At 43.8% G+C, this 1,738-nt stretch overlaps 1 protein-coding gene across 2 annotated transcripts; it reads left to right on the top strand.

The window, feature by feature from the left end:
• Positions 1 to 312: 312 nt before the first annotated feature.
• On the top strand, positions 313 to 1,738 carry LOC113847485. Of its 2 annotated transcripts, XM_027476629.1 has the most exons (2): positions 366 to 1,330; positions 1,447 to 1,738. In XM_027476629.1, the coding sequence occupies exons 1-2, from the start codon at positions 451 to 453 to the stop codon at positions 1,479 to 1,481; spliced, it is 915 nt and encodes a 304-aa protein (XP_027332430.1). In that variant the 5' UTR covers positions 366 to 450; the 3' UTR covers positions 1,482 to 1,738. The 2 variants fall into 2 exon arrangements, with proteins under 2 accessions (XP_027332429.1, XP_027332430.1); XM_027476628.1 differs by having other exon boundaries at positions 313 to 1,716.

Raw genomic sequence — 1,738 nt, forward strand, 5'->3', positions numbered from 1 at the left:
TATATTATATGAATATCTTAACACATTATAATACATCTTAACAAATATCAACTGTTTTATATCACTGTCCTTTTCTTAAAACCTAAAATACCATATTTTATAAAAAAATCAGAGAGAAGTAAAGGAATATATAAAAGTCAGAAGTGAAAGAAGTTATGGATAGGGGTGCATAAGCATGGTTGAGTGATTAGATACAGAGCAATTATCCTTTTTGTAACGAATGATTAAACGCCAAATGGCATGGTTATGTAGAAGAGATGCCCCTTCCATGCAACAAAATGGACCCAACCTTGAGTCTTAAAATCTATCCAACCCTTTATCTCTTCTTTGGTTATAATAATACTTCAAAAACTCTTCTCTTTTCTTTATTGCTTTGTATGTTGAGTTGCTCTCATCACTCATAACAAAGAAAGAAACTTCCCCACAACCCACCCACCCTTTCAAATCTCCATGGACACCAAAACTTCCCAAACCCGAACAAGAAGAAGTCCTTGCAGTTCACCCGAATTCGAGTTTTGGATGGTACGAAACCCCTCTTTCCCGCAACCCAACATTCTCTCCGCCGATGAACTATTCGTCGATGGTGTCCTCCTTCCCCTCCACCTCCTAAACAACCCCCAACCACCACCGCCACAAAACCGGGACCCGGAACCACCACCGGACCCTGACCCTGAACCCGAGCCATCCCCAGCCATAACCGACTCTGCCGCCGCCGCCACCACGTTCTCTTCGTCGAAGCGGTGGATGGACATTTTTCGGAAGAGCGACAAGAAAACCGCAGAAAACAACAATGCGGAAGAGAGCGAGAAGGACAAAGAGAAAGCTAAGAAGAAAGAGAAAAAAAGTGGAAGCGGTGGTGTTTCCACTTCAACAGAGCTGAACATCAATATATGGCCATTCTCGCGGAGTAGATCCGCCGGGAATACGGGTACCCGACCCAAACTGTTCCCCGGAGCTCCGGCAACACGGAAAGTGAACAGCGCGCCGTGTTCTCGGAGCAATTCCGGCGGAGAGTCAAAGTCTAGGAAGTGGCCCAGTAGTCCGGGCCGGGCCGGAGTCCATTTAGGAAGAAGCAGCCCAGTTTGGCAGGTTCGCCGGGCCAAGAACCCAGAAGCAGTGGCTCAGAGAGAAAGCAGCACGAGTCGAAGGAGCAAGGTGGCATCCTCCGGGGCGAAAGGGAAGGTTTTGAATTTGAATGTTCCAACGTGCATTAGTTACAAACATCATTTGAGCTGCAGAAGCGACCAAAACACTGCCATTCCCATTCGTGTCAGTGACAGTTCTGATATTCGTGCTCGTGCCAATGCTAATGCCAATGGCAGTGTGGGGGGTAAGCTTTTTAATCTGCGCAACCTCTTCACCAAGAAAAGCGTCGTAACCTCTCACTAGTCACTTCTGTAATTCTCCCTTTTTAACTGCTCAATTCTGCACCACCATACCATATAGTATATATACTTATATCATTATTTATTTACTGCTAGTTTACTTTTTGTTCTTTTGCAGTTTCTTTTTTTATTTACCTTGTAAAGAATGGTACAAGTCTATCTTTTCAAACAGTGCTTGTATGTAACCGAAAAAGGTACCTGTATCTGACTTAGGATTCTAAACTAGATTGATCAATGGGATAGCTTGACGAAATGCGATCGTTTTGTTAGCTCTTCCTTCCTTGTGTAGCCTGAAATGCTTTATCACAGATCAGAATGTATGTATTATTAACTAGTTAATTAATCCTGTTCTG

Source organism: Abrus precatorius, unplaced genomic scaffold, assembly GCF_003935025.1.
Source record: "Abrus precatorius isolate BTA unplaced genomic scaffold, Abrus_2018 Scaffold8, whole genome shotgun sequence".
Lineage (NCBI taxonomy): Eukaryota > Viridiplantae > Streptophyta > Magnoliopsida > Fabales > Fabaceae > Abrus > Abrus precatorius.